At 42.4% G+C, this 15,364-nt stretch overlaps 1 protein-coding gene across 1 annotated transcript in view; it reads left to right on the top strand.

Annotated features, from left to right (window-relative positions):
• Window positions 1-15,364, top strand: part of F8 (coagulation factor VIII) — an 85,634-nt gene that overhangs the window by 41,763 nt on the left and 28,507 nt on the right. The window contains 3 exon segments of the mRNA NM_214167.3: window positions 946-1,155; window positions 7,772-10,226; window positions 13,150-13,303. Of these exon segments, the coding sequence (NP_999332.3) occupies window positions 946-1,155; window positions 7,772-10,226; window positions 13,150-13,303 (2,819 nt within the window).

Here is a 15,364-nt window from a genome sequence, read left to right as displayed (position 1 = left end):
TCTGATTTTTTTGGAGTTTTTTCCAACTGGATATGTTAGGTTCAAAATTAAGATTAGTAGAAAAGATAAGCAAAAATGAGTTAAGAAAGAATCTTTAGGGAGTTCCTTTTGTGGCTCAGCAGGTTAAGAACCCAACATAGTATCCATAAGGATGCATGTTCGATCCCTGGCCTCACTCTATGGTTAAGGATTCCGTGTTGCCGTGAGCTGTGGTGTAGGTGGCAGACGCGGCTTGCATCCGGCGTTGCTGTGGCTGTAGTGTAGGCTGGCGGCTACAGCTCCAATTAGACCCCTAGCCTGGGAACCTCCATATGGCTCGGGTGAGGACCTAGAAAAGGCAAAAAGACAAAGAAAAAAAAGGAGTTTGGGAGGAAATATTGCTAGATATGAAAATGTAATGGACTACATTAATTTTAAACATTTATAGAAATATATGGACATGTGATAACCTCTAACACAAGCCAAATATTTTAAAATAATAATAACAAGCTGGAGAGCAACTGTGAAGTTTCTTAAATGTCTTATCTTTTAATAAATGTCAGGCTAAAAACTTTTTTTAGATGCATTGGTAGATATTCATTTTGATCACTCAATCAAGGAGATTTCCTTCTGTTTTTTCCTCTGTGTAGTTATTATTTTTCTCCTTGCAACTAATAAACAGTCTGTAGGGAGATGGTGTGAGACCGTATGCTCCTCAGCAAACTGCCGTCACCCTATCACCTCTAAGTCTCTCATTACCACAGTGGTCGGTGAGGCCCCTCACCTCGAGATCATAACCTAGCTGCTCCAGTACTGACCATTTACTTTTTTGGAAGGTATAATGTCATTTCTTCTTGGGAATAAGGTAACAGATGCAACACATAATCATGTCTTATCATATCACGACAAGCCGAAAGAACGCACCCAGCTACTGCTAAAACCTTGTTTTGGCTCCTTCTTTCGCAGGCATCAATGGCTATGTTTTTGATAGCTTGCAGCTGTCGGTTTGTTTGCACGAGGTGGCATACTGGTACATTCTAAGTGTTGGAGCACAGACGGACTTCCTCTCCGTCTTCTTCTCTGGCTACACCTTCAAACACAAAATGGTCTATGAAGACACACTCACCCTGTTCCCCTTCTCAGGAGAAACGGTCTTCATGTCAATGGAAAACCCAGGTTAGTTACTTATATTATTCTTTTTTTTTTTTTTTGTCTGTTTTGCCTTTTCTTGGGCTGCTCCCACGGCATATGGAGGTTCCCAGGCGAGGGGTCGAATGGGAGCTGCAGCCACCGGCCCACACCAGAGCCACAGCAACGTGGGATCCGAGCCGCGTCTGCAACCTACACCACAGCTCACGGCAACGCTGGATCCTTCACCCATGGAGCAAGGCCAGGGGCCGAACTTGCGTCCTCATGGTTCCTAGTCAGATTCGTTAACCACTGCTCCACGACGGGAACTCTGCTTATATTATTCTTATACTGATTCACATGCCTTGTGAACATAGATATTATTGGATAAATACCACCTAGAAGCCTTTGGAAATTGCATAATAATCTCCTTCTGCACGCACACCCTGAAACCACTGCGAAGCCTTCAGAACGAGGTGGCCAGCAGCTTCTCCTCCTCCCCTTCCCTCCTAACTATGGCCTCAGTCTCACCAGATTGTTGCTGTGTTCATTCAGCTTAGCAGCCGGTGCTCGGCCGCTCCATGCTCCTGGCCACCACCCCCCAACATCTGTGGAGGGAAGTAGCTGAAACTACCCACAGATGTGGTTACTCTCCAACACCTGTGGCTTTTCTGGAGCTAAATTCTCATGGGGAAATTTCTACAGAATGAAAACCAGTCTCGTCATATACAAATATGTATTCACTTTCACACCTAGAAACTTATTTCAAGTAGTGTATTTTTGCGGGAAGCGAGTGAAGAAGAACTTGACAGAACTCCAGTAACACCTCTGGTAGTCTCTTGTTTGTTCATGTTTATGTTTTTGTTATCTGTTTCCAACTAAGTTGGAAGGTCTGAGCACAACTTGTTCATTGCTGTATCCCCGGTGGTTACGGTGCCTGACCTATAATAGATGCTTAATAAATATTTTTTCAATGAATGAATTCATTAAATATGTGCAAAAATATTATAAAATAGTATACATAATATGGTTATAATTGTCCAAACCAAACAGAATGTGTACGTGTGCGCAGGCAGAGAAAAAATAGTTAAAATATCAATATTTTGAGAAGCTTTCGAACTTTGTTGGTGATAACTTAAATTCTACAGACAAATTAAAACTCTGCTTCATGTGTCTTGAGGGAAAATTTTCTAATATTGTATCACTGATTACAAAGCTCAAGCTAAATAAAGCCCCCAGGCAAGACTTCTTGTGGTCAGTATTGTAAAGCTGATGCCTTTTATTTTATTGAGGTAAAATTCACATAACATAAAATTCACGTTTTAACCATCTAAAACTGTACAATTTAGTGGCTTCTGGAACCTTCAATATGTTGTACAACCATCACCGTTATCTAACTCCAGAAAATGTTTATCACCATGTAAGAAACCCTTTACCATTAAGCAGTCAGTCCGCAGCTCCCTTCCCCCAGACCCTGGCACCCACTGATCTACCTTCTGTCTCTATGGATTTGCCTGTTCTGAATATTTCATATAAATGGAATCATACTATTTGTCCTTTTATGTGTGGTTTATTTCATGCAATATAATTTTCACTCAGCAGGACTCATCCGTGTTGTAACACGTGTGTCAGCACACCATTCACTTCACACTCTGCTTGAACCACATATGTGATAATGATTTGTTGTGATAAGGGCGAGTGGCTACCACTGATCACAGGGCCATAGAAAAATGCATCCCATCAACACATGGGAGTTCCCGCTGTGGTTCAGCAGAAACAAATCTGACTACCATCCATGAGGGCGCAGGTTTGATCCCTGGCCTCGCTCAGTGGGTTAAGGATCCAGCATTGCCATGAGCTGTGGTGTAGGTTGCAGACACAGCTCGGATCCTGTGTTGCCATGGCTGTGGTGCAGGCCGGGAGTTACTGCTCTGATTAGACCCCTAGCCTGGGAACCTCCATATGCTGTGGGTGTGGCCCTAAAATGTACCGCCCCCAAAATCAACACATTGTACATTAAACATAAGGGTATCTGTCAGTTATATCTCAATTAAAAAAAGAAATTAGCAGTTTGGTAGACTGCTTTTGTAAATAAAGTTTTATTGGGATACACACACAAAAGTAATGAAATTAACTTTTGTATGTTCACTTTCTTGAAACCTTGCTAAATTCACTTCTAAAATCTAGCAGTTATTTTATAGATTCCCATAAGGTTTTCTTGTACACAAATTGTTGCAAATATTGAGTTTTGGTTTTTCCTATCCAACACTTACGCCTTTTATTTCTTTTTTTTTCCTTTGACTCAATTTTGAATAAAACTGGTCAGAGCAGAAAAACCCCTACATATACAAGTTTTGATGAGTCATTTTTACAATTCATATTTATTGGTTTATTTATTTTCTTTCTTGGCCTCCCTGTGGCATGGAGCTCTCAGGCCAGGGATCAGACCTGAGCCACACGTGTGACCTATGCCTCACCTGCAGCAATGCCAAATCCTCTAACCCACTGTGCTGGGCCAGGGAATTGAACCTGCATCCTGCTGTGGCTCTGGCGTAGGCCGGTGGCTACAGCTCCGATTCAACCCCTAGCCTGGGAACCTCCATATGCCGCGGGAGCGGCCCAGGAAATAGCAACAATAACAACAACAACAACAGCAAAAAAGACAAAAAAAAAAAAAAGAAAGAAAATAAAAGCAAAAATAAACAAATGAGGAATTCCCATATGGTTCAGCAGCGTAAGTATCCAGCATTGTCACTGCAGTAGCCTGGGTCACTGCTGTAGCATAGGTTCAAACCCTGGCCCAGGAACTTCCATATACCTCAGGCACGACCAATAAAATAAAATAAAAACAAACAAATGAGACTGAATTAATCTTAAAAAGCTTTTGCATAGCAAAGGAAACCACTAAAATAGCTGAAAATACAACCCACAGAATGGGAGAAAATCTTTGCAAATGATGTGACCAACAAGGGGTTAATCTCCAAAATATGCAAACACCATATACAGCTTTATATAAAAAAAGGCAAACAACCCAGTAGAAAAATGGACAGAAGACCTAAATAGACATTTATGTAAAGAAAACATATGGATGGTCAACAGGCACGTGAAAAAATGCTCAACATCACTAATTATTAGAGAAATGCAAATCAGAACTACAATGAGGTACCACCTCACATCCGTGGGAGTGGCCATGATTTAAAAGTCTACAAATAACAAAAGCTGGAGAGGGTGTGGAGAAAAGGGAACCCTCCTGCACTGCTGGTGGGAATGTAAACTGGCGCAGCCACTATGGAAAACAGTATGGAATTAACAGAACACTGTAAATAAACTATAATGGAAAAAATAAAAATCATAAATTACAATTGCCAACCTAGGTGTCCATCAACAGATGAATGGATCAAGAACGTTTGGTACACACACACACAATTGAATACTATCCATAAAAAAAGAATGAAATTTTGCCATTTGCAGCAGCATGGATGGACTTGGAGGGCATCATACTAAGTGAAATATGTTGGACAGGTAAAGACAAATACTGTATGATTTCACTAATAGGTAGAATCTAGAAAATACAACAAACTAGTGAATATAATAAAAAAAAAAACAGACTCAGATGTCGAGAACAAACTAGTGGTTACCAGTGGGGAATATGTACTATGACACTAGGAATATAGCTAATATATTATAGTAACTATATATAGATTATAATCTCTAGAAATTGTTAATTACTTGGTTGTACATCAACCATGTCTCAATAAAAATTTTTAAATGTTTTAAATTGGAGTTCCAAAAATAAATAAGTAAATAAATAAATTGGAGTTCCCTTATGCCTATAAATGTAATAAAATTCATTAGGTAATTAAAAAAATAAAGCTGCCAAGTGATTTGAACTTGCAAAAAAAAAAAGTCAACTGATTAGTAACCTAAAAAAAAAATAATAAGATAAATTGGAGTTCCCGTCGTGGCTCATTGGAAATGAATCCAACTAGGGACCATGAGGTTGCCAGTTCAATCCCTGGCCTTGCTCAGTGGGTGAAGGATCCAGCATTGCCCTGAGCTGTGGTGTAGGTCACAGACATGTCTCGGATCCCGAGTTGCTGTGACTGTGGTGTAGGCCGGCAGCTGTAGCTCTGATTTGACCCCTAGCCTGAGAACCTCCATATGCCGCAGGTGAGGCCCTAAAAAAGCAAAAAAAAAAAAAAAAAAAAAGCTTTAAAATATTTAATTAAAAAAACTCTTCAAAAAAGAAAAATGTGGAGTTCCCGTCGTGGCGCAGTGGTTAACGAATCCGACTAGGAACCATGAGGTTGCGGGTTCGGTCCCTGCCCTTGCTAAGTGGGTTAACGATCCGGCGTTGCCGTGAGCTGTGGTGTCGGCTGCAGATGCGGCTCGGATCCCGCGTTGCTGTGGCTCTGGTGTAGGCTAGTGGCTACAGCTCCGATTCGACCCCCTAGCCTGGAAACCTCCATATGCCGTGGGAGCAGCCCCAAAGAAATAGCAAAAAGACCAAAAAAAAAAAGAAAGAAAGAAAAATGTGATATATACGTTTATATATATGTGTGTGTGCATACATATATGTAAATGTGTGTGTGATGGTATATTATTCATCCATCAAAAAGAAGGAAAAATTGCCATTTGTGACAATATGGATAAATGTGGAAGGCATTATGCTAAGTGATATAAGCCAGACAAAGACAAATATGGGAACTCTTAAGAGAAAAAAAGAAAAGAAAAATTGAACTCAGAAACAGGCAGTGGAATGGTGGTTATAGTATGTTTTGTAATGTGCTTTTCCCCCTCACTTAATAATATATTTGATGTTTTTCTATATGCCAGTTAATAAAAGATTGGTTCATATTCTATGCCAGGAATATGACACTAGCCTCAGATTACTAAAGAGCTTTTGTCTATTGAAGCCTGAGATGTGCCCCTACCCACTTGTGATCAGCTGGGCTCTGTCTCTCTGGGTTGCTTTGATAGGAACTAGTTCCAAGATTGAATATCAGCCTAAAAAATTAATTAGTTCACTGAAAGCCCTGGTTATATTGCTGAGGTCAGAGGCAGGTCCATATTGTCTCAAACTTGGCCCAGAATCTTATGCGTGTGTCAGAAGTTGGCATAGGTCAATCCCTGTGGCATGGATTCAATCCCTGTCCTGGGAATTTCCTTATACTGTGGGTGTGGCCAAAAAGGAAATAAATAAATGTATGAACAAATAAGTTCATTTGTATCGGGGTTTTTTTTTAGATTTCACCTAAAGAAATATCATGTAATGTTTGTCTTTCTATGTCAGACTTACTTCACTCAATATGAGAATCTCTAGGTCCATCATGTTGCTATAAATGCCATTATTTCATTCCTTTTCATGGCTGAATAATATTCCATTGTATATGTGTACCACATCTTAATCCATTCCTCTGTTGGTGGACATTTGGGTTGTTTCTCTGTCTTGGCTATTGTGAATAGTGCTGCAATGAACATAGGGGTGCATGTCTTTTTTATTTGGTTATTTTATTGATTTTTCATCATAGAATCAACTCTTTCTTTAAGCCTTTGGATTGAGATTTATTAATTAATTACTATAACATTTTAATTTTATTTTTATTCACACATGTAATATAAAAAGATGTTCTTATTAAAAAATTCAACCAGGAGTCCTGGCTCAGTGGAAATGAATCCAACTAGGGACCATGAGGATGCAGGTTCGATTCCTGGCCCTGCTCATTGGGTTAAGGATCTGGTGTTGGCCATGAGCTGTGGTGTAGGTTGCAGACATGGCTCAGATCCCGAGTTGCTGTGGCTGTGGTGTAGGCCGGCAGCTGTAGCTCCGATTTGATCCCTAGCCTGGGAACTTCCATATGCTGCAGGTGCAGTCCTAAAAAGAAAGGAACAAAAAAGTTGCTTGCAAATGTTGTGTGAGTTGAGGAGGCTGCTCAGGTGTTTTGTTTTCATTGATACTTGTATATGTATATACTTTTACCACCATGGAATTCCTTCACTCAGATTCTCCTGTTCACAGTAGAAATTCAGTATTGTTAGCACTCTTTTAGTTACCTGTATCCTAAACCTAAGTCCTGCTCCCTTATACTTACTCATCCTACAAATTGGTCAGAGTATGTGTTTGGCATTATGTTATGTGATTTGAATGCATTATCAGATACTACTAGTCTCATTTACAAATTAGAAAACTGGAGCTCAGAGAGTTCCTTGGACTTGCTTAAAGCAACACAGCTGGTAAATTGTATAGCTAGGATTCGAACCGAGGCAATCGTACTCTAGAACCCATGCCACTATGTTGCATAGCAATAATAGCCCGCCTATATAAACTTGGCTGAATTAAGTCACGATCTATCATCACCAAAGAGTCCGTGTGACTAAGAGTCTCAACTATTGTATGTCAATTATATTTCTCCATTTTTATCCCAATATATATTCATTTAAATCACAGCCCTTTCTTGTGGTCACAAACAGGTACACTAGAGCCATGGTTGGGCTGCAGTCCATGGTGTACATTTAACCCAACGACCTCGATATAATGGTACCGACTAGTGTTTTGTTTTTGTTTTTGTTTCATTTTTCTGGGAATAGAAGAGAACCTCTAACACAGATCTTGCTTGGGACCTGGGCTGTGAGTAACCAGAGTTTTATTCTTCCTTATCTCCAGGTCTCTGGGTCCTAGGGTGCCACAACTCAGACTTGCGGAACAGAGGGATGACAGCCTTACTGAAGGTGTATAGTTGTGACAGGGACATTGGTGATTATTATGACAACACTTATGAAGATATTCCAGGCTTCTTGCTGAGTGGAAAGAATGTCATTGAACCCAGAAGCTTTGCCCAGAATTCAAGACCCCCTAGTGCGAGCCAAAAGCAATTCCAAACCATCACAAGTCCAGAAGATGACGTGGAGCTTGACCCGCAGTCTGGAGAGAGAACCCAAGCACTGGAAGAACTAAGTGTCCCCTCTGGTGATGGGTCGATGCTCTTGGGACAGAATCCTGCTCCACATGGCTCATCCTCATCTGATCTTCAAGAAGCCAGGAATGAGGCTGATGATTATTTACCTGGAGCAAGAGAAAGAAACACGGCCCCATCCGCAGCGGCACGTCTCAGACCAGAGCTGCATCACAGTGCCGAAAGAGTACTTACTCCTGAGCCAGAGAAAGAGTTGAAGAAACTTGATTCAAAAATGTCTAGTTCATCAGACCTTCTAAAGACTTCGCCAACAATTCCATCAGACACGTTGTCAGCGGAGACTGAAAGGACACATTCCTTAGGCCCCCCACACCCGCAGGTTAATTTCAGGAGTCAATTAGGTGCCATTGTACTTGGCAAAAATTCATCTCACTTTATTGGGGCTGGTGTCCCTTTGGGCTCGAGTGAGGAGGATCATGAAAGCTCCCTGGGAGAAAATGTATCACCAGTGGAGAGTGACGGGATATTTGAAGAGGAAAGAGCTCATGGACCTGCTTCACTGACCAAAGACGATGTTTTATTTAAAGTTAATATCTCTTTGGTAAAGACAAACAAGGCACGAGTTTACTTAAAAACTAATAGAAAGATTCACATTGATGACGCAGCTTTATTAACTGAGAATAGGGCATCTGCAACGTTTATGGACAAAAATACTACAGCTTCGGGATTAAATCATGTGTCAAATTGGATAAAAGGGCCCCTTGGCAAGAACCCCCTAAGCTCGGAGCGGAGGCCCAGTCCAGAGCTTCTGACATCTTCAGGATCAGGAAAATCTGTGAAAGGTCAGAGTTTCTGGGCAGGGGAGAATACGGTGGCAGTGGAAGAGGATGAACTGAGCAAAGGCAAAGAGATGATGCTTCCCAACAGCGAGCTCACCTTTCTCACTAACTCGGCTGATGTCCAAGGAAACGATACACACAGTCAAGGAAAAAAGTCTCGGGAAGAGATGGAAAGGAGAGAAAAATTAGTCCAAGAAAAAGTCGACTTGCCTCAGGTGTATACAGCGACTGGAACTAAGAATTTCCTGAGAAACATTTTTTCACCAAAAAGCACTGAGCCAAGTGTAGAAGGGTTTGATGGGGGGTCACATGCGCCGGTGCCTCAAGACAGCAGGTCATTAAATGATTCGGCAGAGAGAGCAGGGACTCACATAGCCCATTTCTCAGCAATTAGGGAAGAGGCACCCTTGGAAGCCCCGGGAAATCGAACAGGTCCAGGTCCGAGGAGTGCGGTTCCCGCCCGCGTTAAGCGAGACTTGAAACAGATCAGACTCCCGCTAGAAGAAATAAAGCCTGAAAGGGGGGTGGTTCTGAATGCCACCTCAACCCGGTGGTCTGAAAGCAGTCCTATCTTACAAGGAGCCAAAAGAAATAACCTTTCTTTACCTTTCCTGACCTTGGAAATGGCCGGAGGTCAAGGAAAGATCAGCGCCCTGGGGAAAAGTGCCGCAGGCCCGCTGGCGTCCGGGAAGCTGGAGAAGGCTGTTCTCTCTTCAGCAGGCTTGTCTGAAGCATCTGGCAAAGCTGAGTTTCTTCCTAAAGTTCGAGTTCATCGGGAAGACCTGTTGCCTCAAAAAACCAGCAATGTTTCTCGCGCACACGGGGATCTCGGCCAGGAGATCTTCCTGCAGAAAACACGGGGACCTGTTAACCTGAACAAAGTAAATAGACCTGGAAGGACTCCCTCCAAGCTTCTGGGTCCCCCGATGCCCAAAGAGTGGGAATCCCTAGAGAAGTCACCAAAAAGCACAGCTCTCAGGACGAAAGACATCATCAGTTTACCCCTGGACCGTCACGAAAGCAATCATTCAATAGCAGCAAAAAATGAAGGACAAGCCGAGACCCAAAGAGAAGCCGCCTGGACGAAGCAGGGAGGGCCTGGAAGGCTGTGCGCTCCAAAGCCTCCGGTCCTGCGACGGCATCAGAGGGACATAAGCCTTCCTACTTTTCAGCCGGAGGAAGACAAAATGGACTATGATGATATCTTCTCAACTGAAACGAAGGGAGAAGATTTTGACATTTACGGTGAGGATGAAAATCAGGACCCTCGCAGCTTTCAGAAGAGAACCCGACACTATTTCATTGCTGCGGTGGAGCAGCTCTGGGATTACGGGATGAGCGAATCCCCCCGGGCGCTAAGAAACAGGTATGGCTACGTTGGCTACTCCTCTGTCCTACCCTGGGGACCTTTGTCTTGAGCAGGTGCCGAAGCCATGGGAAAGGCACAAGCCGTCTGGGGGTGGAGAGGCCACAGTGGGAGGATGTGCTTGTTGGGGAGCACAGCGTGGTCGGGCAGGGAAGAGCAGACCGACCTGAGGAGAGTCAATCCGTCCACCAGTGTTTGCTGAGCACCAGACACGTTCATAGACCCTGGAGCACGGCCAAGTAGGAGCATGAGATAATAAATTAATAGAAAAAGAAATAAGGGAGCCTTTTCTTAAAGACCATTATTTTTTTTTTTAATTATTAAAGTATAGTGGAGGCGTTCCTGTCATTGCTCAGCAGAAACAAATCCGACTAGAAACCGTGAGGTTGCTGGTTCGATCCCTGGCCTCACTCAGCGGGTTGGGGGTCTGGCATTGCCATGAGTTGTGGTGTAGGTTACAGACGCAGCACGTTGCTGTGGCTGTGGTGTAGGGTGGCAGCTATAGCTCCGATTCGACCCCTAGCTTGGGAACCTCCATGTGCTGCAGGTGTGGCCCTAAAAAGACAAAAAAAAAAAAAAAAAAAAAAAGAGAGAGAGAGAGAGAGAGAAGCTATTGCAATTGTCCAGATAAGAGAAGGCAGTTGTTTCGAGCAGGGTAGGGTGGTGAATGTCTGAAGAAATGTAGGGGTGTTGGGTGTGATTTGAAGATGAGCAGAGAAGGCTTTGCTGTCAGATTGAGTATGGGGTGCTGGGACGGGCAATGGTGAGAAAAGACTCAAAGAAGATTTTCAGTTTTTGTCCTGAGCAACTAGGTGGATAATGGTGACATTTAATGAGATGGGAAAGGCTTGAGGCAGAACAGATGTGTTTGAGGAGACACTCGAAGGTCTGTTTTGTACATGTTTATTTAAAAAAAATTTTTTTTCTTTTAGAGTTTATTTTTGGGGGGGTTCTTTTTATCTTTTCTAGGGCCACACCCATGGCATATGGAGGTTCCCAGGCTAGGGGTCGAATCACAGCTGTAGCTGCCGGCCTACACCACAGCTCACGGCCACGCTGGATCCTTAACCCACTGAGCGAGGCCAGGGATCGAACCCACAACTTCATGGTTCCTAGTCGGATTCGTTGACCACTGCGCCACGCCGGGAACTCTTGTACATGTTTATTTTGAGATGCCTATTAGACATCCAAACTGAGATGATGAGTAGGCAACTGGATATATATGAGTCTGGAATCCAAGGGAGAGGTCTGTTATGGACATAAATTTGGGAGTGATAAGCATATTAGGAGCATTCAAAGAACACGTGATGGGATGAAGAAGGAGTAAAAGTAGATGGAACCCAGTGTTCCGCCAGGGAACTCCTACAGTGTTGTGTTAAGTTCTGATGTACAGCAAAGCGCTTCCGATGTATATATATTTTTTTCATATTCTTTCCATTGTGGTTTATCATAAGATACTGGGAATAGTAGGACCTTGTTGTTCATCCATTCCTCATACACTAGTTTGCCTCTGCTTATCCCTAAATCAAAATCTCTGTTCTTGATCATAATTTAAGCAAGTCTCGGACTGGCAGTGCCTGCAGATATCTGACAGAAGAATACATAAAACCTCTCTAGTGGAAGAAGCCAACGTTAAATTGGGTCCCTAATTCACACCATACACAAAAATCCACTCACCGTGGGTTACAAGTCTAAACATAAAAGCATTAATCTCTTAGAAGAAACAAATAAGGAATATCTCAGTAACTTTGGGGTAGGAGAAGAAAGAGAATTGGTATCAAAAAGCACTAACTGAAGAATGTTTTAATAAATTTCACTACATTAAAATTTTGAATTTATGCTCATCAAAACATAACAAAGAAAGAATGAAAAATTAGCCACGGAAGGGGAGATGTCCGCGAAAAGCCAGGACTTACATCAGAATATATTGGAGTTGCCGTTGTGGTTCAGTGAGTTAGGAACCCAACACTGTCTCTGTGAGGATTCGGATTCGATCTCTGGCCTCGCTCGGTGGGTTAAGGATCCAGTGTTGCCGCAGGCTGTAGCATAGGTCCCAGATGTGGCTCAGATCCACTTTGGCTATGGTGTAGGCCGGCAGCTGCAGCTCTGATTCGACCCCTAGACTGGGAACTTCCATATGCCCTAGGTTTGGCACTAAAAAGACAAAAAAAAAAAAAAGGGGGGGGGGATATGTAGAGTACTCCTTTGAGTCAATAAGGACAAAAGCCAGTTTATCCAATAGAAAAATTGGCACAGGAGTTCCTGCTATGGCACGGTGGATTAAGGATCCAGTGTTGCCACGGTTGTGGTGTAGGATACAGCTGTGGCTCGGATTCAGTCCGTGGCCTGGGAATTTCCATATGCCATGGGTGCCACCATAAAAAGAAAGGAAGAAACTATAGCTACAGACAACAACATAGATGAATCACAACTATCATGCTGAGTAAAAGAAGCCAGAAACCAAAGCATGCATGCAATATGGTTCCATTTGCACGCTCTAAAAATAGGCAAAACTAAACTACATCCTTTAGGTGTGTGTATATAAGTGGTACAATTATGAGCAAGATCAATTGACTGTGGGCTTTGATAAGCCACTCACATGATCTGGATACCACCTAATGTGGCTGATCTTCAGCTAGACCTCTTTGGTGAACCCCTAGTCTCCGTGTAGTTGCCAGTATAATCCACATAGGTATCCCGTGTGTCCAGACCGCGCAGGCAGCCTCCTCCTCCAGCGGATTGCATCACCATCCCTCCCTCTGGCCAAAGCAGAGAGCTGGCAGTTATCTTTACTGCTTCCGGCTCCTCTCCCTTCCCCATGATGCTTCCAGCTCATCATCAAATACACAGAAGACAAGCACATGAGGCATTTCTACCCACCTGCTCCATGAGGATACTGCTTGCCCTCTGCATTTTCCTCCAGGGCTCAGAACGGAGAGGTGCCTCGGTTCAAGAAGGTGGTCTTCCGGGAATTTGCTGACGGCTCCTTCACGCAGCCGTCGTACCGCGGGGAACTCAACAAACACTTGGGGCTCTTGGGACCCTACATCAGAGCGGAAGTTGAAGACAACATCATGGTAAGTTAAGGACAAGGGAATGACAAGACACTTATTCCTGTATATGTTTTTTGGTGTGTTTCTGATTCTAAAAATAACGTACTCTCACTTTCGAAAAAGTTTTAAGTATAGAAAATAAGGCGGTTGAAAAACAATGCCATAATTACCATTTTGGTCTATGTTCTTATCTTCCTCTATGTCCTCTTCTCTTTATGTGCCCAAAGATACAGCCCATCATTCTACTTCTTCCTTTCTTTTTTCTTTTTCTTTTTCTTTTTTTTACCAAGCAAAGGTTTATTAGAAGAAAGCAAATAGCTCCCAGGACTGCTGGGAGGGGGGAGAAGAGCCCCCTTCATTCTACTTTTAAAACAAATATTATCTGATAAACATTTTTTATGTCATTAAAATCACTTCATATGTGTCTTTTTTAAATTATGGAATATTGGTCTCATGATTTTATGGTTTACTTAACAATTTACTTAAAACAGCCTTTTAGATAATTTTTTCATCACTACTTAAGGAATGCTAGAACCACAACACTTTTCCTGGAATAGTTTTTTTGTTTTTGTTTTTGTTTTTGTCTTTTTGCCATTTCTTGGGCCACTCCCACAGCATATGGAGGTTCCCAGGCTAGGGGTCGACGCCAGAGCCACAGCAACGCGGGATCCGAGCCACGTCTGCGACCTACACCACAGCTCACGGCAACGCCAGATCCTTAACCCACTGAGCAAGGCCAGGGACCAAACCCGCAACCTCATGGTTCCTAGTGGGATTCGTTAACCACTGCGCCACTACAGGAATGCCTGGAATAATTTCTTTTGCACAGTTGGTATTTCTGGAGGGAATGCTTTTCTTTTTAAATTACCTTATATATTATAAATCACTGATGTATGAATGATCATGGATTATTTTAGTGAATAATATTTTTCCAAGTTTGTTTTCTCTTAATTTTATATATAGTGATTTCTTAAATAAAACGCATTTGAAATTTTAGGTAATAATTCATGAATCTTTTGTTTATGACACTTTCATAGCTTTTATGTTTATAAAAATCCTTCCCTATTCAGGGATTTTTTTTCCTTAAAATCACCTATACTTTCTTCAACTGTCTTTTACATTTTAAGTTTTTAACAGTCAACTTTTTTTGTCTTTTTTTTTTTTTTTCTGCTTTTTAGGGCTGCACCCCTGGCATATGGAGGTTCCCAGGCTAGGGGTTGAATCAGAGCTGCAGCTGCCGGCCTACACCACAGCCACAGCAACGCCAGATCCGAGCTGTGTCTGTGACCTACACCCCAGCTCACGGCAATGCCGGATCCTTAACCCACTGAGCGAGGCCAGGGATCGAACCTGTGTCTTCATGGATGCTAGTCAGATTTGTTTCCACTGAGCCACAATGGGAACGCCCACAGTCAACTTTTGAATCCATCAATAACTCCTGTAGACTAGAACTTGTTTTGGTTCTTTGTGTGAGCCAAAGATCAAAGTAGTTTTATTTTTTCCAGAAACAATCATCCATTGTCCCAAATGACTGTTGACATTAAGGATATAGAAGGATCTAAAATTATGGGATTCTGAGTGAATTTTTTTCTGACTTGAATTTTATTTTACTTTCCATATGTCCCATGAAAACATATAATCTTTTTTAAATCTGAAAAACAAGTCTTCTTTAACAATCATATGCATCAATCCTGGAATTTGTCATGAAGAATCTCAAGAGTATCAATTTGTGGAGTGAAGAGTATCACCCCTGTGGTGACATTTTTCCTTTTTCCTTTGGAATTCCTTTTAAGTATTTCAAAATTTTCTCCTCTGCAACTTTCAGTTTATGCCTTAAAGATTTTGGAATTCAAAAATTTCTTGTTTCTCTCATAGATCTTTAGGTTTCTAACAACGTCCATACTTTGTACCATTCCTTCTGGGTATTAAAAACCTGGGTAGGAGTTCCTGTCGTGGCGCGGTGGAAATGAATCCGACTAGGAACCATGAGGTTGCGGGTTCAATCCCTGGCCTGGCTCAGTGGGCTAAGGATCCGGCGTGGCCGCGAGCTGTGGTATAGGTGGCAGATGCGGCTCGGGTCCCGTG

Source organism: Sus scrofa, chromosome X, assembly GCF_054392235.1.
Source record: "Sus scrofa isolate SSC_HxYL_T2T_F1_AM1 chromosome X, Sscrofa_HxYL_maternal_Yorkshire_Landrace_v2.0, whole genome shotgun sequence".
NCBI classification, from domain to species: domain Eukaryota; kingdom Metazoa; phylum Chordata; class Mammalia; order Artiodactyla; family Suidae; genus Sus; species Sus scrofa.
Note: the sequence above shows the minus strand (reverse complement) of the source record. Positions and strands in the feature narration are given on the sequence as shown.